This window comes from Scleropages formosus, chromosome 22, assembly GCF_900964775.1.
Source record: "Scleropages formosus chromosome 22, fSclFor1.1, whole genome shotgun sequence".
Lineage (NCBI taxonomy): Eukaryota > Metazoa > Chordata > Actinopteri > Osteoglossiformes > Osteoglossidae > Scleropages > Scleropages formosus.
This window is the reverse complement of record NC_041827.1, coordinates 1,897,528-1,923,535: the sequence shown is the minus strand read 5'-3', so window position 1 is coordinate 1,923,535 and position 26,008 is coordinate 1,897,528. Positions and strand designations below refer to the sequence as shown.

The window sequence follows — 26,008 nt, the reverse complement described above, 5'->3', positions numbered from 1 at the left end:
TTAAGGACCAATATTCACGTCCAACTTTTGCAGCAGTACATAAAGTCCATTAAGTGAATGCTGCTATTACACATATGTGGCTAAGTTTACTCAATTCAGATTATTTATCACAACAGCACACTCAGTAACTGCCAATGCAGACATTTTTCTTGCAGTGCTTCTCCACCAAACAATCTCTGTACTTATATGCTATGTACACTCATATAATACATGTATATTTTGCTGCTCCTCCTTTTTGGGTGTAGAGTTACAACTTCTACTCCTCAAGAAAGCACGATTTGGCAAGCAAAGCTGAAGCGTGGAATGCCTGTGCTGCAGAGTAATAAGGATATCAGAACCCATTTTGTGTCCCTTAAAAGCTTTTTACCCGTGATCTAAGCACAACACCACATATCTGAATAATTAACATTTTAACACTTGATACTTGAAACCAGAAAAAATTCAGGTTTAGCACCTCCCAAAATGAATATCTACTGGCCCCCTCCCGGCAGCTCTACACAAAGCCCTCATCTCACCATTTCCTGGCCCTAGATTGTTGTGGAAAATTCTTAGACTTGGATCATGCGCGATTGATAAGAAAAATAGCTGTTCTGGAAAAGTGTAACTGGCAATTTCTTAGGTCAGCAGAATGCACTGAATATTTAAAATCAGATTTAATTGAATGAGAACTCACAGCATTCCTCCATCAGTTTAGCCTGAATTAGCGGTAAAAGCCTCACAATAAAAAATAAATAAATATCAAGTGCTAAAAAAAGTACCAATGTCCCTAAATGTGTGCATTTTCCCTTTAAAGGAATAATGTTTTTTAATGAAACACTGTTTTTTTGCTTTTTAACTATAGTGATTTGTCTGTCCTAAAGTCCCTACAGAGTACAAATAAGTGCTACATCTGCTGTATAGGTTTTGGTCTAGGCCTCTCCTCTGTTATTTTCCGCAGAAACAGAGAAGTAATGGTATAGGTGTAGCATTTTTTTGTACTCAGTAGGGACATGTATAGGTATAGAGCCACACTGGTATAAGTGTGAATGAGTGAAGCCACAGAAGCTGCAATGGAATAGTGTGATTGTGCGAGGACCAGAAGGTCACTGTATTCACACACACACACACACACACACACACATACACACACACACACACACACACCACAGGGTCACGGCAAACCAGAGCCTAACCCAGCAATACAGGGTGCAGAGCCGAAGGGGGAGGGGACACATCCTAGACGGGATGCCCATCCATGGCGAGGCACCCCAAGCAGGCCTCAAACGCCAGACCCACCACAGAGCAGGCCCTGGCCAAACCCGCTGCACCACCACACCCTCTCACTATATTCAATGTGCTTTAATTCTTTATCTGCTGTGTTGTTGGAATGTTAACCTTAATGAGCAATTTCAATGTAACACATCTCATTTCACCAGTTTTTCGGGTTTCAGGATGGTTTATGGGTGAGGATTCAATTTCTTGAAATGTGTTTACTTGTCCATCACATTAGCTTAAATCCATATAAAACTTTCTTTAAGTGGTGTCCAGAGGATCAGCAAATAATACGTGTTCACACATTGCTTGATTAAAGCTCAGTAAAGTTAGGATGGCCAAGCAGCCAATGGGCTTTAGACGGCAGTTTTTTTTTTTCTCATATATTTATTGTTTTCTCCTACACCATCACCCCTTTTCTCCACATTTTTCATTGTGTGGTGGTTATTGTTTCACATACATACAACAGCTTGACATCATGACAAGCCAGAGCCTGGCCCTGCAACACAGTGCACAGGGGGTCACACCCCAGATGAGATGCCAGTCTGCCATAAGGCACCCCAAGCAGGACTCAAACCCCAGCCCCACCACAGAGCAGGGCCCAGCCAACCCTGCTGTGCCACCTCACCATTTTGGTTATTGTTTCTGTACCCATATTTCACTTGCTGCCACAGATGTTTGCTGGTTTTATCCCATGTCTTGCATGTTTTCTTGTAACTTTTTTCACAGCATTGACATCCTGTATCATGAACCCTGCTGGCCACAAAGGGAAGGGAGTTATATTTGCACAACTTCAATGCAGAGAACACAGCATGTCACACCTTCCCTGCAATACAAAGTGCCTTTCGCCCCTTTGACCTATAAAACTGCATGTCATCCTTACATGTCAGCCACATCCACACCCTTGTTCATGAATTTCCCATCAGCCCCAGGCTGTAACATTGCAGGTACTTGCTTGATCGGCAGTTCTGTGCTGTGAAAATAACACAAACAGCAACATTAAGGAATATCATGGACAATAAACATAATTAGGGCAGAGGGGGAGGGGACACACCCAGGACAGGACACCAGTCCATCGCAAGGCACCCCAAGCAGGACTCAAACCCCAGACCCACCAGAGAGCAAGACCCAGTGTGACCCGCTGTGCCACCACACCCCTCCCAGATAATTACTTTTAAAATTAAAATACATTTTCCATATACATATAGGACTTTATTTTTGCTCAGAAAAAAAGGCAACAAGATATGATAAATTCAAATAGCCAGCATTTACTAGGATTATAGGCAAGGGTTATAACCAGTTTTTTGAAATTATATTTAGTGTTATTTGATATAACAGCAAGGGCATGCAAACCAGAAGCATGTAAACTCCTGCAATGAGTCTTTCGTGACCCCTTGTTTGGTGATGCTTGAGGCCATGGTGATATCTGCACCAACATTGTGAAGGTCAATAATAGTAAATGAGGTGGCCAAAAAATATAAGGCAATTTGAGGGTTTCCAATGTATAGCAATAAAAACAATCTTTCTTCTCCTAATAAGAGTGGAAACTAAGCATTGCTTGTCAAGTTCTGGCAGTGTTAATGGCACAACCACAGCGGTGTTGCTTGCCAGGATACACCCGCTTCCATGCCCTCCCTCAACATCTGTGACTCACCCTCCCACCATTCTTACCCTTGTTTTCAATTCGTTCTATAATTGCACTAATTGCTTCATTATACAAATCTCACTTAATGTGTTCCAGGAACCAAACAGCTTGGATTAATGGTGCACTGAGCTGCACTTGGGGGTAATTATTTCATAAATTAACATCTAAACAAATGCAGAATCCTAAATGGCAAAAAAGACCACCGACACTGAACCACAATCCATCAGAAGATCAGACAGCAGTTTAATATTGTGGATGTTTCATATCGTCTTCTGAGGTCACTACTGAGTGTACAAAAAACATTTTAATTGATTTTAATGACACTGTAGAACAGTATAATAACATGAGGCGCACAGAAACCTTGTGTTTGATTAAGAAAAGAACAGATGAAAGCCTCAAATTCCCCAGCAGACAGCAAAAATATTCAAATACATTATATTCATTAATATTATATTCATATACTCATCTCTTAAAAATAAGAATTGTTATTTGTATTAAAATAATAATAATAATGAGTAATAATTATTATTACTTTGTTCTTTACTTACGTCACAAAATGAATCCCTTCTCTAAACTCATTCAGTTCCTACGGCTGGTCTCCTGAGAGACGAGGACGATTCATGCTGCAGAAAGTGTAGTTTCTACCATTTGGGAGCCCTTTTCTTGTACCTTGCATATAAGATTCCTGCTCACTTTCTTATTTGAGGCAATTATAACTACTGGACTCACAGCAGCATAAAGTGAAGAGAAAAAAATTCGGAGATCAGACACCAGAGAGGAGCTCATAGTGTGTTCCACAGTGAGGGTGTATACCCAGAGTCCATTGTCCACCCCGTAGAAAAGCACATACATGGTGACCAGGGTGACTACAGTTTTGGCTGCCCGCCTCTCGGCCAAGGAACCTTGTTTGCTGTTGCTATTGCTGCTGCGAAAGTTCTTCACATGCTGGCTGTGGCGGTACAGGAAGATGAGTACGATCAAGCTGGCCGTTGCCATCAGTGCCATGGGTATCACATCACGAACCACCTGCATGGCACCATTGGCATCCTTGGAGAGACTGTCAGGGAAGCGCACAAAACAGAACTGCACATTGATACTGTGCTCCATGAGGCTGGAGCCGTTGTGCCAGCCCAGGGAGAAGAGGGCCGATGGTGTACTGATGACAGCATTTACTAGCCAAAGAACAAGAAAGATGGCTCCCAAGTGTCGTGCGGCAGCAACGCGGGCTTCAGCCCAACGCGAGCCTGGTGGTGCAATGCTTAGACACTGATAGGTACTCAGCACAAAGGTGAGCCAGATGGAGAGCGAACGAGCCATGCGGTACACCATGATGATGCCCTTGCAACCAGCATCACTGAAGATGTTGGCCAGGCGGAATGTGGCCAGGGCCTCCAGGAGGCAGCGGACCCCCACAACCAGGAGATTGACAGAGACGAGGTGTAGGACAATAGCATCAGCTGGAAGAACTTGGTGTTCAGTGTGCATTGCCTGCAAGAAGGCCCAGATCACCAAGCAATTTCCTGGGATTCCCACCACGGCAAGGAAGAGGTAGAGCAAACCTCGGACAAGTTCATCCGACTGCATTGCCACTGTCTCTACGCTGGGTATGTAACACAGGTAAAACAAGTTTACAAATTAGAGTTAAAACACAGAAGCTCTTGCAGGTGTCTGATATTTAACTGATACATTCCTTTCCTGAATGAATCAGGCACTTTGCATTTTATCTTATTTTACTGTCAGAATAATGACATTCATAGCCCAGTACTCTTGGCCCCAAAAAAAGACATATAAATATTCCATCTACTTTCTGATATGAAAAGTAAAATAAATTCTAAATCATTCAAATTTTCAGCAAGGTATTATTTGACTTCGAAAGATAATCGGTAATGCACAAATTGTATTTTCTATGAGACGTGTGTCACTTTGGAGAAAAGCATCTGCTAAATGAATACACGTACATGTAAATGTAAAGAAGTTTTTATTCCTCACCTATTAGTATTTCTGAGCGGTATGATGTGACTTCTGGAAGTTCTCAGTTTATTCAGCCCTAAATTCAGCTGGAGAGTCAGAAGAGTGTCTTGCAAGCTGTGCTTATATCCTTGGAGTAGTAACCATAGAGAGCAGAGAGGTACAGCATGGTCCACTGAATTTAGGTCCTTTTTTTACCTCTACTGCAATAATTGAGAGTGATTGAGCAGACACGCGCAGCTGGTGCAGTTACAGTGTTTACAGTAATAGGTGAGGGATGGGAACACTACGGTCCAGTGATGCAGGAGTAATAGCAAGAAGGTCTTCATCCACGTTCCGAGAGCAGGAGACAACATTGAAGTTTGGCATGACATCCAGTAGTTTGTGAAAAAAATCTACTTCTCTCTTGCTTTTCATTACATCAGTGTGAACAATAATAATGATTAAAAGGAAATATTTTTTGTTGAATGGGCTGTTGAGTGGAAAATTTGGCATTCTGTGTGAACAATGCACATCTAAAAGGAGCACATGTGGTGTAGTTCAACAGAGCGAGGCAGGAAGACCAGCATGGTTTCACAGCAGAGGCATCAGACACAGGTTGAGGGTGTGGATCAGCACTGAACCCAAACTTAACTGAGGCAACCAAACACAGGGAAGAAATGGAAAGTATATGGAGCAGGTCCCCACCACCACTTTGTGACGGCCTTGTGTTTGTGCACTGAACCAAAAGTACATCTGCTGCCATTCAGGATTTTGCTTGCTCTCTCGTTTTACATTTAGCTGACACTTTTCTCAAAAGCAGCTTATAATGTTGAGCTACTTAGTTATTAACACAGCTGAGGAATTGCACTGGAGTAATTTAGGGTAAGTACCTCAATCAAGGGTGCTGTAGCTAGGATTTAAACCTAGAACCTTTGGAATCAAAGGCAGCAGCTCTAACCAAAGTTTTGCCAGCTGCCACCCATTACAATGAGCAGAAGGTAAGAAAAGGGTGACTCTTATGAAGAAACAATGTCATTTCCTTTGAGATACTCAGAGGCATCATAACCCCAGTTTTCTGCAGTGGCATGAGGAAGGGGTATAAATTCCAGGAGAATATAATTCCATGAGAATTAAAGCATGCCTTAAGCAACACATTTATATTGATACATTATCAGATGTGCAGTCTCCTCTAATGGAATCTGAGCACCATCAGGACTTATAAAGTGTGGCTTGATAAGAGCTCAATGAGTAGTGTATGATGCATGCAAACACCCCCAAAAGTGCACACTTCCAGCAGCCAGCATATGTAATGCTTCCAGTCACACGGAGATGCTGATGGTCATTAAAAGCTCTCGCTCTTCTGCAATCTGTTTGCATCAGCACTCATTGAGCATCTGAGCTGCGCCGCCTTCACCGCCATCTGGTCTTTGTCGGCACTCATCTCTGTCGATACACATGGATATCAAGATAAAGATCACTTGTCTCGCTTGATGAAGATGAATGGATTTATCACACTACAAGTTAGGCTAAACTGCTCTCTGATGGGTCTCTTTGGGGAAAAATGAGAAAAGAGTTGGGTGACAATTAAATCCACACTGTCCCCTTGTGGGGATCCTGAGTTATTACATCACCAAGCACTTCTGTCATTTCAATGGGCCACATATGTTTGTTGAACAGAAGTTCAACTGTCTAAAGATTGTCTCACAGCTGCTATCTCACAGCGCCTGGGTAGTGCAAGAGGACATAGGTTTGATCCCCACTCAGTCTGTGTGGAGTTTGCATGTTCTCCCTGTGTCTGCTTGGGTTTCCTCCAGGTGCTCCAGCTTCCTCCCACACTCCAAAGACATGCTGCTCAGGTTCCCCCATAGTGTGCGAGTGACAGAGAGAGTGTGTTCCACTGATGTATGGATGAGTGACCCATTGTAAGTAGTGTATCTAGCAGTGTAAGTCACCTTGGTGAATAAGGTGTGTGGGTTGATAACACTACATACAGTTCACTGGAAGTTGCTTTGAAGAAAAGCGTCTGCTAAATAAATAAATGTGAATGTAAGCACAGAGATGGTAAGCTGCTATGGTGTAAATTTTAGACAGTGAGTACCGAGAAACTACTATAAACTGCAAGTATTAATTTCAGAAAAAAGAAAGAAAAAACTGGAGAACTAAAAATTTACTGTTCGTAATCTTAATATTTCATGTTAAAAAATTGTATAAACAGATAAATAAATTCTATAGTATTACAAAATTCTATAAGACAAAGAAATTTGAAACATTTCAATATCTCCAACAATTGATGTTCTTATTATTGTAATTATCATTGTTGAGTGTTGTTTTTTTTCCTTTAAATTTATGAATACCACAGGGTTTATCCAGGCTACGTACCATAAAATCATCAGTAAATAGGATTTGGTTGAGGTCTAACGAGAAAACTGATGAAAGCAATGAGCTGGTTCTCGACTTCTCGGCTAATTCTGTTCATAGTCTCTTCTCCTTTTCTCAGGTTTCAATGAAGTGTCATAGGTGCAAGTATTTACAGAAGTCCATACTGAGGAGGTCAAAGTCATTTCTTGGGTGGCTGGAAATCACAATATCCAGCACCTCTCAGACAGCCATTTCTCAAGCCAGATTTGACAAATAGTGAGGGTAGATCTGGGCTGGAAGCATACCATAATGGGACCATAATGATGGATCAGTCAGGATCCCCAGGATCTCTTAATATCTTACCAAACTACATGAGCGCTGAATGCAACATTTTTGGGTATAGATGGGATCTTGTGAAATTCCTGAAAAGATCTTTACAGTGTTGGGTAGCAGAAAGCAGAATCCATACCAGTCTATGGAAAATCTGTTCTAGACTGGAACCAATAAGTCATTTGTTAAGTTTGTGCCTCCAGTGGTAAAATCTCACTTGATAAAGAAAGGTCACCCTTTGTTTTTTTGTTCACAAAAGTTGGAGAGTTTAATTCTGGGCCCTTTGTTGTTCCAGATAAATGTAGGAAACCAAGCTGTCTAATTAAAAAAAAAAATAAATAAAATTCTGACAGTTAGCAGGGTTCATTTTGGAATAAGTGCAGCAGACGAGGTAAAAAAATCTAGGGCCATTAATTCTGCCAGATGTTAAAGTGGGATGCTGCTGTTTTTATTGCAACTGTTTTTCTTGTTCAAAACCTGGCTAACATTTAGGAACCTACCTTCAAGACCATGGCAACATCATCACCACAACACTGTTCATGACAGATATGAATAGACATTATGTTGAAAAGAAGAGGGCCAAGCTCTGGAGACCATGTGCACTTCTGCTCCTTCTTACACTCTAATTAATACTTGAGAGAACATAATGACTCCGTGTGGATTTCCCACAATTAATGAGCACACTGCGGTAAACAGAGTGAGGACCAAGCCCAGTCCACAGCAATGAAAGACACAGGCCTATTATGTGGTAGAGGACACCCAGGTACACTTTATGGCACCCAGTGCCTTCAATATTTGTCTGCAGGCCTAAAGACAGACCACTGCCTGGTCCATCTAACAAGAACTTCTCAAATACGGGGATAAATAATATGCAGTCATCTCTCACATAATAGAGTCCCGTACAAGGAAACTCCTGTTTTCCTGTACAATGAGAATTCCATACACTGGCTTGTGAAAACATATCCACTTTTTCCATGCAATAGGTCTGTAAGCTCCCCTCATGAACACGTGATCATTTTAATTCCATAGATGTGCTTCATGTCACAAGGAGGTGCAGTGGGTTTGACACGGTCCTGCTCTCCAGTGGGTCTGGGGTTCAAGTCTTGCTTTGGGATGCCTTGTGACAGACTGGTGTCCCATCCTGGGTGTGTCCCCTCCCTCTCTAGCCTTATGCCCTGTGCTGCTGGGTTAGGCTCTGGCTCTCTGTGACCATGCATGGGACAAGCTGTTTCAGATGGTGTGTGTGTGTGTGTGCTTCATGTCATCCTGACAAGGACTCAGCAGAATGGACCAGACAGCACAGGTTCACTCAACTCCATGTAGGTAATTCCAGAGTAAATATACTGTAACAGTGCTGAGGGGGATATACTGGCACCCTGTAAATAGTTGATGCTAGTGTTCATGTGTGTACATAGTTGTGTGTTATGTGCTGATTGGTTGTTGTTCTATTTATGCTCAGTATTGAAGAGGGGAATTCTGGGGAGTCCTGGGGGTAGCCCCTTAACCGTGGGGTGTAGATGGGAGGGGGTCCGCTGATGACACGGAGTTGTTTCGCTAGGCCCAGGAAGCCGATCCAGAGCTGGCGGTAGTGCGGGGCTTCTTAAAGTTGGGGCAACGCCCGCCTTGGACTTCCATGACCCCACACGGATCCACCGTCAAGGCGTACTGCTTGCAGTGGGACAGCCTCACCTTAAGAGGGGGGCTGTTGTATCAACGTTGGGAGGGGCTGGGGTGTCCGAACTCCTCGTCCTGTCACACAGACTGAGTCCCAACACCCTGTGGGGAAAACTCACTTCAACCGCTTGTATCCGTGATCTTATTCTTTCGGTCATTACCCAAAGTTCATGAGCATAGGTGAGGGTAGGGACATAGATCGACTGGTAAATGGAGAGCTTCGCCTTATGGCTCAGCTCCCCCTTCACCACTACAGTCCGGTACAGTGACTGCATTACTGCTGTCACTGCTCCCAGTCTGCGGCTGATCTCGCTCCCTTCTTCCCTCACTTGTGAACAAGACCTCAAGATACTCGAACTCCTCCACCTGGGGCAAATTCTCTCCCCTTACCTAGAGGGGGCATGCCATCCTTTTCTATGAGAGAACCATGGACTCAGACTTTGAGGTGCTGATCCTCATCCCAGCCGCTTCACGCTCGGCTGCAAACCGTTCCAGTGCGTGTTGGAGGCAGCCATGTGACGGTGCCAAAAGGACAACATAATCTGCAAAAAGCAGAGACGTCACCTTCCGACTCTCACACAGAATGCCCTCCTGGCCTCGACTGCGCCTTGATATCCTGTTCATGAAAACCACAAACAGGAGTGGAGACAAGGCACAACCTTGGCGGAGTCTAACACCCACATTAAACAGGCTTGACTTAATACCGAGTATGCGGACACAGCTTTCACTTCATATCGACAGACACCGAATGGCCCACAGTAGTGGTCCCGGTACCTCATACTCCCTAAGCACCTCTCACAGAATTTCCCGGGGAACACGGTCATAGGTCTTCTCGAAGTCCACAAAACACATGTAGACTGGATTAGCAAACTCCCATACCCCTTCAATGATCTGTGAGAGGGTAAAAAGCTGGTCCACTGCTCCATGGCCAGGGCGAAATCCGCATTGTTCCTCTTCAATCTGAGGTTCAGCTATCGGCCAGAGCCTCCTCTCCAGCACCCTGGCATAAACTTTCCCAGGGAGACTGAGAAGTGTGATACCCCGATAGTTGGCACACACTCTCCAGTCCCCTTTATTAAAATAGGGACCACCACCCTAGTTTGCCAATCCAAAGGCACTGTCCCCAAGGTTCATGCAACATTGCAGAGGCGTGTCAACCATGACAGCCCTGCAACATCCAGGGCCTTAAGCAGTTCCGGGAAGATCTCATCCACCCCCAGTGCTTTGCCACTGTGGAGCTTACCAACTACATCAGTGACTTCCACCGGGGAAATGGACTCTGACAGCCTGAGAGCCTCAGGCCCTGACTCCTGTAAGGGAGGCATATCACTTGGGTTTAAGATTTCTTCAAAGTGCTCCTTCCACCTCCCGACAATGTCCTCATCAGCGGTCAGAGCTTCTCCACTCCTGCTGAACACAGCTTGAGCGAAACTTCTACGACCCCTTCTGAGTTGCCGGATGGTTCTCCAGAACCTCTTTCAATCCAACCGATAGTCATTTTCCACGGCCTCTCCAAACTCCTCCCATGCCATGGATTTTGCTTCTGCAATTGCAGCCGCTGCTGCCTTTTTCATCTGCCAGTACCTGTTTGCTGAGTCAGGAGTCCCCTGAGCCAACCAAGCCCTAAAGGCCTCCTTCTTCAGCTTGACGGCTTCCCTCACCACCGGTGTCCACCAACGGGTTCTCGGGTTGTCACCCTGGCTGGCACCAACAAGCTTTTAGCCACAGCTGTGCCTGGCTGCTTCCACAATGAAGGTTTTGAACAGGGTCCATGAAGACTCCATGTCCCCTACCTCCTCCGGGACATGGGAGAAGCTCTCCCGGAGGTGTGAGTTAAAATCATTCCGGACAAGGTCCTCTGACAGTCATTCCCAGCACATCCTCATGAATCCTCTGGGCCTACCGGGTCTGTCCGTCGGTTTTCCCCGCCATCTGACCCAACTCACCACCAGATGGTGATCAGTAGACACCACAGCACCTCTCTTCACCCGAGTGTCCAAAACATGTGGCCTCAAGTCAGAAGAAATGACTACAAAGTTGATCATTAACCTTTGGCCCAAGGAGCTCTGGTATCAAGTACACTTATGAGCATCCTTGTGTTCGAACATGGTGTTTGTTATGGACAAACCATGACTAGCACAGAAGTCCAATAACATTTCACCATTCGGGTTCAGATCGGGCAAGCTGTTCTTCCCAGTTACCCCCCGCCAGATTTCCCAGTCATTGCCAACATCAGTGTTGAAGTCCCCCAGCAGCAGTATGGAGTCTGTAGTTGGGGCCCTGTCTAGACCCCCACCCACCCTCTCCAAGAAGAGGGAATACTCTGAACTGCGGTTTGGTGCGTAAGCACACACAACACACGCACACACACACACACACACACACACACACACACACACACACACACACACACTTTCAGAACCGCTTGTCGCATACAGGGTCACAGGGAACCGGAGCCTACCCGGCAACACAGGGCGTAGGGACAGAGGGGAGGGGACACACCCAGGATGGGACGCCAGTTCGTCACAAGGTACCCCAAGCAGGACTCGAACCCAAGACACACCAGAGAGCAAGACTGTGGCCCAACCCACTGCACCACCGCACACACACAACAATCAAAGTCTTCCTCTCTGCGACCCTAAGTTGCATTGAGGCGACCCTCTCATCCACCCAGGGGCTTGTGAGTATCCCCACACCGCACCTCTCACCCCATGCAACTCCTGAGTAGGAGAGGGACCACCCCCTATTGAGGAGTTTGGTTCCAGAGCCAACACTGTGAGTGGAGGTGAGCCCAACTATAGTTGATATTTCTCAGCCTTCTGCACCAGTTCCAGCTCCTTCCCCCCGCAGTGAGGTAACGTTCCACGTACCAAGAGTCAATTTCTGTCACAAGGGGCCGTGACGCCATGCACCACCCTGTCCCCTCCCACTGCCTGGTACACATCGCACCCAACCCCCATGTCGGACCTTGCAGGTGGTGGGCCCACATGGCTCCCCCACGATGCCTTTTCGGGCTGAGCCTGGCCGGGTTACGTGGGCTGCCCGGCCACCAGGCACTCACCTAGGAACATTACCCCCAAGCCTGGCTCCAGGAGTAGGTCCTGGTGACCCTATTTCAGGCAGGGTAAACATTCTTTTGTTCCCATTTTCCATAGGGGTTTTCAGATCATGTTAGTCTGGATATTCACTCCAGACCTGTTCGCCTTGGGAGACCCTACCAGGAGCATACTGCTCGTGACGACATAGCTCTGGAGATCCCTAGATCACGCAAGCCCTTCTGCCATGCCAAGGCCCCGATCCAGGAAGGGGGATTAAATTATAGCACTTATAAATGAGTGCAGTTAGTAGCACAGTGGTTAGAGCTCCTGACTTTATCTTTGAAAGTTAGAGGTTCAAATATCCTTCTAGCAGTAATACCCTTGGGTAAGGTACTTAGCTTAAATTGCTCTAATAAAATTCCCTAGCTGTTTAAATGGGTAAAAAAAAATTATAAGTAGCTTTGAATTATAAGCTGCTTTAGAGAAAAGCCTCCAAATAAATGTAAAGGGTCTAACAAACTGACAAAGAAGCTTTCTTCTCTTTTGCCAAATTCCAAAGATGTGTAAATAAGTGTGTTATAAATGTATGCTGAACACTGTTAATAACAATTAGTGGAATGTGAGGTCACAGATACTACTGATGTCTCATAGGTTCTCATTGTGGTTGCAAGGGCTTTATCTAAGAGTCTATAAACATGTTTCAGGTGGTGCTGAACACATTGTTGCATGTGTGTCACAATGCCTGTTTGCTGGCATCCTGTTCAAGTTGTACCCTGTGAAATGTTGCTTTCTTACAAATATCCGAGGCATCTGTATACCTTCAGCATGTCTTTATCAGGCTGAGTGTAAAACTTTCACCATCATTTATGGTAAAGGTGTCTCTTAAAGATCATAAGTGGAAAAAGCATGGAAAAATTAAGTAATTGCTATATAAAAAAAAATAGGGGGTGCAGTGGTGCAGTGGGTTGGACCGCAGTCCTGCTCTCCGGTGGGTCTGGGGTTCGAGTCCCGCTTGGGGTGCCTTGTGATAGACTGGCGTCCTGTCCTGGGTGTGTCCCCTCCCCCTCCGGCCTTACGCCCTGTGTTACCGGGTAGGCTCCGGTTCCCCGTGACCCCGTATGGGACAAGCGGTTCTGGAAGTGTGTGTGCTATATAAAAAAATAAATTCTCATGTGTGCGCTGGAGAAAAGCACCTCTTAAAACATTTCCAGGGCTTTCGAACTGTACTCAGTGTAGTTAGTTATATAATTATATATTGTTCTATCATTTGTTGCCATGTTTTTAAGGTCATAGAATCCTTATTATATGTTGTACTTTGCCACTTTATTGTTACCCAGTTTTCTGACATGTTTTGTCAGGTTTGTCATTTTCACACCATTCTTCTGCCAGCTTGTTTTTTGCTTTCATTTATTGTTTTTCATTTTTTTGTAGTGTGTGATTCCATGGATAATTTACACACACAACACACACACACAGTGTCTACAACCGCTTGTCCCAAGCAGGGTTGCGGTGAACCAGAGCGCAACCACTACATCCCAGCCAGACTCCTTCACTCGTCTACTTCTGCTCACTTGGTGGTCCCGCTCATGAAAAGTAAAGCATGGAGATTCTCAGTTCTGGCTCCATTGTGGTGGAATGACCTCATCCTCTCACTCAGAACTGCTGAATCTCTGTTTACATTCAAGAAGGGTCTGAAAACTCATCTTTTCCGGACCCACTTCGCCCAAGATCTCTCCAGCTCATGTATGGTGTAAACGTTCATACACCGTAACTTTATGATAATCCCCAGATAAGCCTTTACACAGCCGCTACTCCGGCATTGTATGTGAATGTTTGTTTGTGTACCTTAAAAAAAAAATTTTAGGAGGTTATCAGGATTCATCTATCCTGCGTTTTATGCACCTACTCCAGCGATGAACATCAGTGCATCAAGGGGAAAGTAACAAATTAGGTTTACTTAAGAATCACGTCTGCAGCCATGTCTCTTTCGCCTAATGTAATGCACAAATTGTAGTTTTGCTGAGATGTATGTCGCTTTGAAGAAAACCATCTGCTAAATGAATAAATGTAAACACACACATTGGCTGAAACCGCTTGTCCCAAGTGCCAGAGCCCAACCCAGCAACACAGGGAGCAAGGCTGGAGGGGGGGGGGGGCACACACCCAGGACGGGAAACCAGTCCATCACAGGGCACCACCCCCTATGGATAATTCATTTCAATTCAATTCAATTCAGTTACAGGCAGAAAATTATCCACTGGCACTCCAGTCTTGTTTTGTTTAAAATACGTTCGTAATAACAACGTGTTTTTAGGATTTCTTGAGCAACATTTTTGCTTTAGCTTCACTTTACTGTGACATTTGGAGGAAGTAATGTCTAATGTTGATGTCACCTCAACTGGTGATGAAACGTTTGCAGTCCAAATGTCAAGCTCGGCAAACACCTGACATCTGAGTAATGTCTAAAGTGTACAAAGTAATAGTTTCAGATGCTTCAGAGTAACATGTCCTTGCTTAGTAATCTTAGAAATGAATGTCTTCTTGGTGCTTTGTAAATTCTTTGTAAAAGGTGCAAAGAATCGCAGTGCTTCTACTCAACTTCACTGTCCCACACACAAGCCTCAAATAACAAGAATGTTAATAACAAGGATCTCTTTCCAGAATTATGTGAGCTGTAGATTACAGCATGTAGCCCAAATTTTCATCACAGTGAAAACATAGATGTTTCATGAGACTTTACAAGATTTTAATTACTGAGTATTTGCGCCAGACCTCGCTATGACACTTTGGTCTCTGTTTACACATTCTCAGATGAGCAACTGTGTCCTTATTAATTAATTCAGTCCCCACAGAGTGGTAAGAAAAGGACTTTAAAATGTGGAATTTACAGAACCATTTCAGTGGAGCATACACAGAACCACCCATAATTCAGATCTCTGTCTGGAGGTAAGGCACAACTCATTTTAATGTTACGGACTAGTTTTTTGCAAGAAGGACTTTGATTTGGAGGAATAAACAGAAATTTGGGGAAAATCGGATTTAAAAGCTGGATAAATAAAGATAGCAATGCTGGAATGAATACAGTCAGAATCTGAACAAATAACGTCTTTTTTCATAATACTCATTCCTTCATATTTGTACAAAAACAAAACACATTTTTGAAAGTTTTCGAAAAATAAAACTGCTTTGGAAACTATGGTAGGTCTTCTCTACAATTCACCTTTCAAAACAACCCAAATGATGTTGACATGGCAGCAGAACCAGGAGTAAATTCCTAAAATTTTTGAATTTCTCACTCCTGTTATCTTTGCTTTACAATTTGGGTTTTATCAAAGTGGAAGAAAATGAGCTGAGAATGGACAGGTAACATCACATTTTTTTTTTCATATTTTCAGAAAAAAAAGGAAAAATCTCAAATTACAATGTTTTGTTAGGTAAGTTTCTTAACTTCAGTTGGTAAAACTTAGAGAATATATAGGTTTTTGAGTTACTAGCTCTACAGAGAAACAGTAAGGCTACATCCAAGCTTTCCCTCAGCCCTCAGATGACATGACTTAGGGCTGCTTTATTTCTGCATTTCATTATTAACGAAAAGTGACCAAGTAACAGTTGGCCAGTTACCCATAATCATCTATTACATCTGAATGGTGTATTTTGAAATATTGCACATTCACCTAGTAAATTCAATAGTTTATTCTGAGGTAAAGTCAAAGCTTTAAATGGATTGTATTTGTAACTGTTTTTCTTAATTTTATTTTTAGTGCATTTGGTTATGATGTTCATGCATTTTCAACCTTGTCCAGAAAACACCATGTAACATATACTCATCAGGATATCTGCTTACTTTCTCTAAAAAGCAAAGGAATATTTTTGTCTTTGAAATAAGTTCTCAGAACAGTGAGGCTCTGTAACAAATTACTTGACTTTTGTGAAGGTTCCTTTGGTAAGACTTTATGAGACCAATCAGACTGTCAGCTACTCTGGGTGGCACATGATTTCATGAATTTCAGTCTTTATTTATTGTGCTGCACTCCTTCTAGCTTGAAGAACATGCAGATGGAATTGCGCTCTGTGTTGAAGGCAGCCGGCTTCATCTGCCTGGTGGCAGTGGGCCTCCCTGCCAACCTGAGCGTGCTGCTCCTCTTCTGCCGCCTGCGACTCTCTCGGGGAAGCCTGCAACCCAACGACTTCATACTCGGCAACCTGGCAGCTGTAAACCTGGCAGTCTTGCTGTGTCGCAGCATACCCCAGACCCTTGTTGCTTTGGGTTTGAGACGCTTGTTTGACGATCAAGGGTGCAAAGCAGTCATCTTTGGTTACCGCATTGGTCGTGCCATGTCGATATGTGTAACAGCTCTGCTGGGGTGCTACCAGAGTGTGAGTGTAGCTCCAGCCACACCACGCTGGACTGCGCTCAAGCGCTGGCTCTCTGCCCACTTACCCTATGCCATCATCCTCCTCTATGGCCTCAATATCTTTGACTGTTATGGTGCCATAGTCTACCCACAGGCGCCACCCACCAATGGTTCCATCCCAGAGTTCACCCTTAATCTTGAGTTCTGCATCGTGGTTTTCCCAGGCTCTCAAGCCTATGTAGTCAATGGTATGATTTACACCCTGAGGGATGTGATTTTTGTGGTTGTGATGGTGTTGGCAGCAGTCTACATGCTGCTGGTCCTGTACAGACACCGACAGCAGGTGAAGGGACTGCGGGGGGCCAGCCGGGCATCAGTGGGTGCCTCCCAGGCTGTGCTGGTTCTGGTGTGCACATATGTAGCACTGTTTGGTCTGGAGAATGTGCTGTGGGGATACACACTCTCTGTCTCCCGGGTTCTGCCCGCCGTCTCTGATGCACGTGTCTTCTTTGCCTCCTGCTATTCTGCCCTCTGCCCTGTCCTCATCATCGCCACTAACCGCAGGCTGGCGGGAAACTTTCGGTGCTTTACACATGACAAGAAAGGGGAGGATCCCTCAACTCCCAGAGAATCTAACACATCCCATGTAAAAGCATGACGGAACTGAAAAAATTTGACAGCTTAACTTGCAGTAAAAACTTTGGAGGTTGGAGTAACGTAGAAATAATTTATAAGAAAAATAATATTATTTATAAATTCATTATTTATGTTTATACAGTTGTTCTGGGATAGAGATATTCTTAGTCTGCAGCCAACATGTGTCTATCAAAAAATTATTTGAGACAAAATTGCTTTCCACACCATATGTCATGACCAAACTACCAGCAGCGTATAAGTGTTTAAAAATATGCTACTTCAATGTTTTTTTCTGATTCATAGAGAACATATCAATGAATTATGTAGTAATAGGTTTTTTCATCTAAAGAATAAATTTTTGTACAAAATGAAAATCAAGCTGTATAACATACTTTCAATCTAGGTCAATAGAATTAACTCTACTGTGTTTCTAATGTAAAACACTTTTACTAAGTACCCATGTACTCTCAGCGTACTTAGTTTTTCTCTTTAATGCTAGGATCCTTGTTTCATCCAGGTGCTCCTGTTTCCTCCCACAGTCCGAAGACATGTAATTCAGGTGCATTTGTGACATGAAATTGACAAAATGGTACAGTGGTAAATAATATAGTTGCAGGTACACATAAAACTGAAAGCTTTTATTTACAATTCCATTTACTTTTACTAATTTACAAGATACTTTTTCCCAAAGTAACGCACATGTCAGAGAATAATACAAAAGTGCATTATGTCAACAGAAGGGGAGCTCTGGATGCAGACATGAGACACAAGACACTTTTCCACTGCATGATTTGAGCCACAGTCTCCTGCAATGACAAACCAACAGCGGATCCTTTAATGTCCTCTAAAAGTGGCAATCATTCTGCCCCCATTCTCTAAAGGAGCAGAGGCTCGAAGACAGATCCATGCTATGAAAGATTAACAATGAGCTAACACCCATGAAAAGTAGATCAGACAAGAGTGCAACAAGCAAATAAGAAAGAGAAAGAAAGGTGCCTTCAAAATGCAAAGCAACCTGAGGATTTGCTCCATTAATAAACCAGTCTCAAACTTTGAAAAAGAAAAAGGCAGCTGCAATTCATCTTCAGGTTTTGAGTGAGCCAATGAGAGGTGTAAATGAAACATCTATATGAGCATCATCCCTCTGAGAACCCCACACCACCACCACCTCCTAAATACTATTTTCATTGATACAGATTAAATTCAAAGCCCTAATAATGCCAGAAATTTATAATTTGTTTGTAGTAAGTTTGTACTGCTAAAAGTAGTGTGCAACCAGTGTAAAACATATTTTTTTGGGGTATGAAAAAACTGATCTTCCTCAGGAAGAGAGCCAAGCTCTGGAGACCATGTGCACTTCTGCTCCTTCTTACACTCTAATTAATACTTGAGAGAACATAATGACTCCGTGTGGATTTCCCACAATTAATGAGCACACTGCGGTAAACAGAGTGAGGACCAAGCCCAGTCCACAGCAATGAAAGACACAGGCCTATTATGTGGTAGAGGACACCCAGGTACACTTTATGGCACCCAGTGCCTTTAATATTTGTCTGCAGGCCTAAAGACAGACCACTGCCTGGTCCATCTAACAAGAACTTCTCAAATACGGGGATAAATAATATGCAGTCATCTCTCACATAATAGAGTCCCGTACAAGGAAACTCCTGTTTTCCTGTACAATGAGAATTCCATACACTGGCTTGTGAAAACATATCCACTTTTTCCATGCAATAGGTCTGTAAGCTCCCCTCATGAACACGTGATCATTTTAATTCCATAGATGTGCTTCATGCCATCCTGACAAGGACTCAGCAGAATGGACCAGACAGCACAGGTTCACTCAACTTCATATAGAAGTGAGAACTGAACTGAGTCCAGAGCACAGGTGTCCTGTGTGGTAGAAGACACTCAAGCACACTTTGCGGCACCCGGCATTTCCAACATTCACATTGTATACAAAGGCCTAAAGACAGAATACCTCCTCACTTGCCTAACATGAAGTTTCATGATACTGGTGCTAATGACATGTGACTAATCTGACTTATTTTAAAGTGTCTTTTTAAAAATGTTAAATTTTAGAATAATTCATATTTTTCTGAAAAGTAAAAATACAGTCATTCTAAATGTATGTACAGTAGACAGCTTCTGAAGTGCTTAGAAAGTTGTAGAAATTGTAAATATAAATAATTAAAGTAAAGAAGACAGGAGTCCATTATAACATTACTTTTATTTGGCCCAATACACAGTTTTATGTTGTAAAATGGTGTTTATATCATATTTCAAAGAAAAGACATTGACAGTATAAAAGGGCAAAGAGCAGGAACCGACAATTAACACAAAACATCATACTGAAACTCCAATTAAGAAATAAGCCCTGAATACACAGACCCCTTTAAGATCATATGAGTCAACACAGTTTCTGAATATTTGCATTTGCCTCCTGTTTCAAAGAAATAGTTTGTAATTGATGATGTTATCAATATATAAATTTCAAATATTTATATCAATACCAAATAGCTTGTGAATAGTATTGATTGATTTGGTTGGTTGGTTAGTTGGTTGGTTGTATCAGACAGGAGCACAAGTTCACTTCCACAGTGTGGAAGTGCATTTTCAATTACTGTCAGATTAGTCTATACAAAAGGTCTGCAGAGAGCACACACACACACACACACACACACACACACACACACACACACACACACTGTCTGAACCACTTGTCCCATACAGGGTCGCGGGGAGCCGAAGCCTAACCCGGCAACTCAGGGCGTAAGGCCGGAGGGGGAGGGGACACACCCAAGACGGGACGCCAGTCCGTCGCAAGACACCCCAAGCAGGACTCAAACTTCAGCCCCACCGGAGAGCAGGACCCAGTTTAACCCACTGCCCCCCCCCCTGCAGAGAGCCTTAACCAAGAAATACCATGATTCCTCCTGTGCAGCAAATCAATGTTCCTTCTTGTCAAGGTTTGGTGATCTGCCTATGGATGGTGGCTTAAAACGTAATAAGGATGCCTGACTCTCCTCACATATCTCTCTTTAGAAAGTCATCTGTCAACAAAAACTTTCAGGGTCCCAGATGTCTGAAGCCTATCCCAGAAGCACAGAGTGAAAGGTCAAGTATAGTACAGCTTGGAGATGATACTAGTCCATCATAGTATCAAAGGGGATACTGTCATGGAGGACAACCTCATTATTTGAGGAGAAAAGTCAGAAATTTCAGTAGATGCTCTCAAAAAATTTTACATTTCTCATCATCAGGAGATCTGGTAAAGGGGCACAAACTTTAAGATGTTATTCATAACCACATGAAGTGATTAATGCGGCTGTCTTAAAAACTGTTCATTATCAAGAGTAAACCAAGACTGGTTTACAACAGCTGCTAGTGCAGTGGTTAAAGCTGTTTTTTCTCAACCTAAAGATAAGAAGTTCAAGTCCTCCCTCCACCTGTAGTACTCCTCAGCAAGGTACTTACCCTAAATCCCTCCTGTAACATTACCCTGCTTTATAAAGAGGTAAACAGTTGTAAATGGCTTAACACTGTAAGGTGTCAGATAAATGCAAAAGTCCTAAGTATGCAGTTAGGAATTGTTTAAAGGAACTGCCTTCTTCAGTTAGACTTCACAGTAACATTATGAGGAAGTCATTTCTAAGTTTTAGGGTTAGATTTAAGGTTATTGTCACCAAAGTGACAGTTTCTTCTGGTTCTCACATTAACATTACCTCGTTAAGGAAGTTGTGGTTTTTATTGTGCCCCACATGCTAGTGTCAAACAATATGAGGACTAAATATGGAACCTTATTTAGAATTATGATTTGCACTGCAGAATGTAACAGATATCGTAATATTTCATCACAAGCAAAACCACAGAAGGTATATTGGATTTCAATTAATTTCAGTTAATGAGTATTTGCACCAGAACTCACGATGACATATGAGGCTCTGTTTACACATTATCAAATGAGAAAATGTCTCCATTGTAATTAATTTAGTCCTCATGGGGGGTAACGAGATGACTTTAAAATGAGGAATTTCGAGAACTCCGCATCACTATACCATACAGAGGATCACTCATAACTGCAATCTCTGCCATAAGGTAAGATGCAGCTCTTTTTCATGTGAGAGACACCAAAATTTCCTCTTTTCATTTTCATCAATAGTTTTGTGTAGAAGAAGGAGGCTAGTAGAATGCATCAATAAAAGCAATCTTCCTGTGACACTGTCTTCTGTTACTGGTGAAATTGTGAGATTCATTTTGGCTAAGCCATGACTGTATTGATTGATATGAAATTATTTTTACCGACCGTAGATTTTTTTCCCATTAATATAATTTTTGTTTTCAAGTGTATTTTATTTAAAATTTCCCCTGAATTTAAAGAAAACAAACTCACAATAAGTAATAGCTGATGATTGTAGAGTATTGACAAATGGTGGTTGGAAGCTGTTCTCATAATAAACACATTAAAAGAAATGTCTTATAATTAAATCGGTTCAAAAACAAAATGAAAACAGTCTGCATTAAATTGAAAAGACTACATTTCAAAAATTTTCGCAATGACCTCTTTTGTGAAAAATAGAACTATTCTGGAAACTGTGGAAGGACTCTAGTGCTTACATCTAATATCTAAATTATCTTCTGATAAAACCAAATCCAAGACAAGTCTTTACAAATAACAACAATTTTATTTTACATCATTTTATAACATCTATATCCATATCCTATCAGGCTGTATCAAATCAGCTGCACACTGTATAATAAGTATGATCTATTTAGTGGTGCTACATGTCATAATTTGATAGAACTTAGGTTCCAGAATAATTAGTTTATTTCAAAGTAATGTTGACAGTACACTAATAACAACTAGTAATGTAAAATTTAAGAATATGTTTAGAAAATAAAAACCTACAAACAAGGATAAAAAAATGTAATAATTGTCAAATGATCTATTTCTCCAGAAAGTCTTTCAGTACTGAAGAAGGTGTTTAAAAAAAATTAAATTTAAATTGAGTTAAACCAAGATATTCTGTAAAAAAAAATATCTTAATGACATTAAAAAATATCACCCAGACTCACCCAGCAAACGTGTTTCCTCTCTATTTCCTCACTGGAAAAGGGAGATTTTAGTCCCCAGAAGCCTGGTGTCTTTCTGACCATTCATTCTAGTAAGTTTAAAATTTCAAAACTTCCAGATGTTGCAGCAGATGGTTAGTCTGGTCTGGTACTAGTTCTTATTAAATGTAATATGAAAAACTGCTAAGACCATCACTTTTACTGTTACTATTACCATTTTCGTGTAAATTAAACAAAAATAAAAAAGGATTTATCAGCTCCTGAACATAAGGTGCCAAAATTTTGAGTATTGTTGAAGAAGGCTTGCAAATTAATTCCTGATCAAGAGGAAGGATTGACGGCTCTCTAACCAGATAGAATGAATTCATTCTTATTTCCACATTTTTCCTCACTACTTTCTGGTGTATAACCAGTGGATCAACTGGTTTTCTAGGAGCCTTGTAAGTTTTCGAAGTGGTCTTGTTGTATAACCAACATAGGCTGTAAGACTAGAGGCTCTGAGACAACGTAAATTATCACTGAGTTTAGGTGTCAGACTTTTAAAAAAAGTTCATTGTATTTTTACAGCTTGGACATCCTCCTTGATGGATATACAAACAGAGGTGCGTGTGATGCTGAAGGCTCTAGGCTTCATCTGCCTCATGGTCATGGGCCTCCCTGCAAACCTGAGTGTGCTGTTCCTCTTCTTTCAGCTACGCCTCTCCCATGGCCACTTGCAGCCAAATGACTTCATCCTCAGTAACCTGGCCACTATCAACCTGGCTGGCCTTCTTTGCCGTGGCATCCCCCAAACCCTGGTAGCATTGGGCTTGAGACGTTTTTTTGATGACTACGGATGCAAGGCAGTCATCTCCTGCTATCGCATGGGTCGTGCAATGTCTATCTGTGTGACAGCTCTGTTGGGCTGCTACCAGAGTGTGAGTGTAGCTCCTGCCACACCTCGCTGGACTGTCCTCAAGCACTGGCTTCCTGTCCACCTTCCCCACATCATCATCTTCCTCTACGTCCTCAATATTTTTGACTGCTACAGAGCCATATTAGACTCCCAGGCACCACCTGTCAATGGCTCCATCCCAGAGTATACACTAAATCTGGAGTTTTGCATTGTCGTTTTTCCAGGATCCCAGACCTACATGGTTAACGGAGTGATATATACTTTGCGGGACGTGTTCTTTGTGTCTGTGATGGTGGTAGCAGCAGGTTATATGCTGTTCATCCTCTACAGGCACCGGCAGCAGATGAAGGGAATGCGGGGGGCCAGCCAGGCATCAGTGGGCGCCTCCCAGGCCGTGTTGCTGCTGGTGTGTACATACGTGGTGCTCTTCAGTCTGGAAAACGCACTGTGGGGATACACACTCTCTGTCTCTAGGGTGATGCCCGCTGTCTCCGATGCCCGTGTCTTCTTTGCCTCCTGCTACTCTGCTCTATGCCCTGTCCTCATCATCACCACTAACAGGAGGCTGGCCAGAAATTTCCAATGTTTCATATGTGCCAAAAAGGCCAGGGAGTCCCCTACTGCATAAGGATAGACTAACATTTCTCAAAAATTACCATGAGAGGACTGATGCATTTCAGTAATTTGGACTGAATTCTATTCATTAGAGCAAAACTTTGAAGAGAGCTCTGTAGAAATAATAATAACTCAAAAATAGCTTTATAATAAAAGTTGAAAATATCTTTGTAAATTTATACAGCTTTGCAAATTTCATTTAAATATTTTTAGGAAATCATGGGCTTCACATGCTCTTGATCTACACTGAGATAATATTCTTTATGATTCCTCAGTTATTCAGACTGACACGAGCTTTCTATATCAATGATTTGAGTGCACGGTACGCTTTTGCGTAAATACAGATGACACAAAATAATTTCTGTAGATATGGGATCTGCTAAATTCTATACGTTTTACCTTATTCCTTCCTCAAAACAATGCCTGTAATTGTATCAAAGTTAAACTTCAAAATTGTACATAACTGTAAGCAAAAATGACTTTCTGACCAAAATATAAACAAAACAACAGTATGCGTCTAAAATGCTTCAGCATGCAAGGGTAAAAAAATGGGCAATAATTTCAAACATGGAGTTCTTTTTTTTTTTTTACAGTTTGTATAAATTGAATATCAATTAGTGCAACTAATGTACTATTTCTCTGAAGGAAGAGAAATGACACTGTTTCCTGTTTAAAATAATCAATTCCGAATTCTGTGTGCACTTAATACATGAAATCTACACAATACCAGTTTATAAAGTTTTAAAAGTTTTCAGAAAAACTGTTATGTTTTGCTTTACTTACAAGAAAGTTACACTTTCCTGTATAAACACTGTGATTTTTAGTGAGTGGTTTCATAAGAGAAGAGAAGTTGCCTTCACTACTGCAAATTTAGTTATTTATTTTGCAGACTTCATGATTTTCCAAAAGAATTTCTGCCTAAAATTGGTGGTACGATGGCACAGCGAGTACCATTGCTGTCTCAGGATTCCTGGGTGGTGTGAGAGGATGTGGGTTTGATCCCTGCTCAGTCTGTGTGGAGTTTGCATGTTCTTCCTGTGTCTATGTGGGTTTCCTCTGGGTGCTCTGGTTTCTTCTCAAGTCCAAAGACATGTTGCTGAGGTTCACCTGTAGAGTGTGAGTAACAGAGAAAGTGCATTCCACTGATCTATGGATGAGTGACCCAGTGTAAGTAGTGTATCTAGCAGTGTAAGTCACCTTGGTGTGAGGTGTCAGTGCTGAAAACACTATGGAAGTCATTTTGGAGAAAAGTGTCTGCTAAATAAATGTATATTTAAAATCTTCTTTGTTAAGGTTGATTTGCTTATGTTGCTGCTTCGCATTGGGGCATTCATTCTAAGTGAAATCATTTTAAGACTTGATACAACCTAAGGTGTTTCTGGAGGAACGGGACTTCAACTGGGAGCAAGGTAACTTGGATGCTTTATTATTCCTTTGATAAAAGTCCAATAACACACAGTATTTGTACATACAGCGGCCGCTTTTTCTGTCCTACATGCTAATTCCATATATGGTGAATGTCACATGTGAAGCATACAATTTGTGGAACAACAAGAGCCATAAAATGTCAAATGCAAATAACTGAATCCTCCGCTCTACCCCCCACAAAAGAAACTGCTGAAACTGTTAAAGCACACACTGTCCCCCTATTTTATTTAGTTGGTGCTTCTATAGGTCACCCTACTTAGTCTAGTGTCTGGTGTTTTACTGTCTATAGTGCTACTGCGTAAAATACTGTTTACTGTACAGTTTTCTTTTTTGTAATGTATATTATATATAAATCTTTTATATAAATCTATTATATATAAAGTATTATGTATATTGTCTGTGTATATTGTATATTGTGTGTATTGTCGCAAGACTCTGTCCTGTGTACTGCAATGTCCTGTCATCTGTAACATACTGCACTATACAATATGTTCTATGTGGCACAGAGGTCCAAGAGGAAATAAATTTCATTCTCCCGCATGTCTGAGTCACCTATAGGTGGAATGACAATAAAGTTCACTTTGACTTTGACTTTAAAAATATAGCGTAATCCTTGGGCCAGTCTTATACTCTACTGCCCTTAGCCATTTTGTATGCACCATGGGGCTTTTTGCTCAAATAAGCCACGTGTTTACCTTCAAATATTAGGTAATATTTTAGTGAGGGGAACAACATAAACTCTAAAATATAGATTTACATT

General features: G+C 42.2%; 3 protein-coding genes across 3 annotated transcripts; 2 read left to right on the top strand and 1 right to left on the bottom strand.

The window, feature by feature from the left end:
- Positions 1–3,514: 3,514 nt before the first annotated feature.
- ora2 (olfactory receptor class A related 2) lies at positions 3,515–4,480 on the bottom strand. The gene has a single exon (XM_018725381.2). It carries the CDS (start codon positions 4,478–4,480, stop codon positions 3,515–3,517), a length of 966 nt encoding a protein of 321 aa, XP_018580897.1.
- An 11,816-nt stretch (positions 4,481–16,296) lies between these two features.
- LOC108918258 (olfactory receptor class A-like protein 1) lies at positions 16,297–17,259 on the top strand. The gene has a single exon (XM_018725380.2). The coding sequence runs from the start codon at positions 16,297–16,299 to the stop codon at positions 17,257–17,259; it is 963 nt and encodes a 320-aa protein (XP_018580896.2).
- Positions 17,260–22,894: 5,635 nt separating this feature from the next.
- Positions 22,895–23,833, top strand: LOC108918257 (olfactory receptor class A-like protein 1). Its single transcript, XM_018725378.1, has one exon. The coding sequence runs from the start codon at positions 22,895–22,897 to the stop codon at positions 23,831–23,833; it is 939 nt and encodes a 312-aa protein (XP_018580894.1).
- Positions 23,834–26,008: the final 2,175 nt, after the last annotated feature.